Source organism: Phaethon lepturus, unplaced genomic scaffold, assembly GCF_000687285.1.
Source record: "Phaethon lepturus isolate BGI_N335 unplaced genomic scaffold, ASM68728v1 scaffold36679, whole genome shotgun sequence".
Lineage (NCBI taxonomy): Eukaryota > Metazoa > Chordata > Aves > Phaethontiformes > Phaethontidae > Phaethon > Phaethon lepturus.
Window position 1 is genome coordinate 499 of NW_010561933.1, and position 882 is coordinate 1,380.

The window sequence follows — 882 nt, forward strand, 5'->3', positions numbered from 1 at the left end:
TCTTGCCATTCCTGTGCCCCGTCCCCATGCCCACAGGCGGAGACTCTGCTGTTGGATGCCGACGCCAACATCAAGATCGCCGACTTCGGGTTCAGCAACGAGTTCACGCTGGGCTCCAAGCTGGACACCTTCTGCGGGTCCCCCCCGTACGCCGCCCCCGAGCTCTTCCAGGGCAAGAAGTACGACGGCCCCGAGGTCGACATCTGGAGCCTGGGCGTCATCCTCTATACCCTGGTCAGCGGCTCCCCGCCCTTCGATGGCCCCCACCCCCAGGGGGGGCAGCGTCCCCTCCTGTCACCTGGCCCTGCGCCTGTCCCGTTCCTGGCTGGGGACAGCGGTCGTCCTGTCCTGTCCTTGTGCTCCGCTGGGGACAGTGCCCCTCCCAAGCCCCTGCCTGCGGGTCTGCGCTGGTCCTGTGCCTGTCCCCGTGCCCCGGGGCACAGTGCCCATCCTGTCCCCGTGCCCGTGGTGGGGGCGGTGCCCCCACCCTGACCTGTGCACGTCCCCCCGTCGCCCCCAGGAGCTGCGGGAGCGGGTGCTGCGGGGCAAGTACCGCGTACCCTTTTACATGTCGACGGACTGCGAGAACATCCTGCGCCGGTTCCTGGTCCTGAACCCAGCCAAGCGCTGCACCCTCGAGGTGAGGGGTGTCCTGGGGGGGCACAGGGCTCGATGGGACACGAGGCTCAGGGAGGGCACAGGGCTGGGGCTGGCACAGCTGGGACAGGCACTGTCCCACTCCAATGGGGCATGTCCCCTGGGCACTCTGCTCCCCACCCTGTGGGCTCCTCCAGGCCAGCTCCCACTTCCTGATGCACCTAATTAGCCTAATTGGCTACAGGGCTAATTACAAGCTGGCAGTGTCTGTGAGTGGGCAGGCAT

General features: G+C 67.2%; 1 protein-coding gene across 1 annotated transcript in view; it reads left to right on the forward strand.

The window, feature by feature from the left end:
• Positions 1-36: 36 nt before the first annotated feature.
• LOC104626263 (MAP/microtubule affinity-regulating kinase 4-like) overlaps positions 37-882 on the forward strand; it is a gene marked incomplete at both ends in the record, with an annotated part of 1,366 nt that continues 520 nt past the window's right edge. The window contains 2 exons of the mRNA XM_010294138.1: positions 37-312; positions 521-640. Coding sequence (XP_010292440.1) covers positions 37-312; positions 521-640 — 396 coding nt within the window. The remainder of the gene's footprint in view (positions 313-520; positions 641-882) is intronic.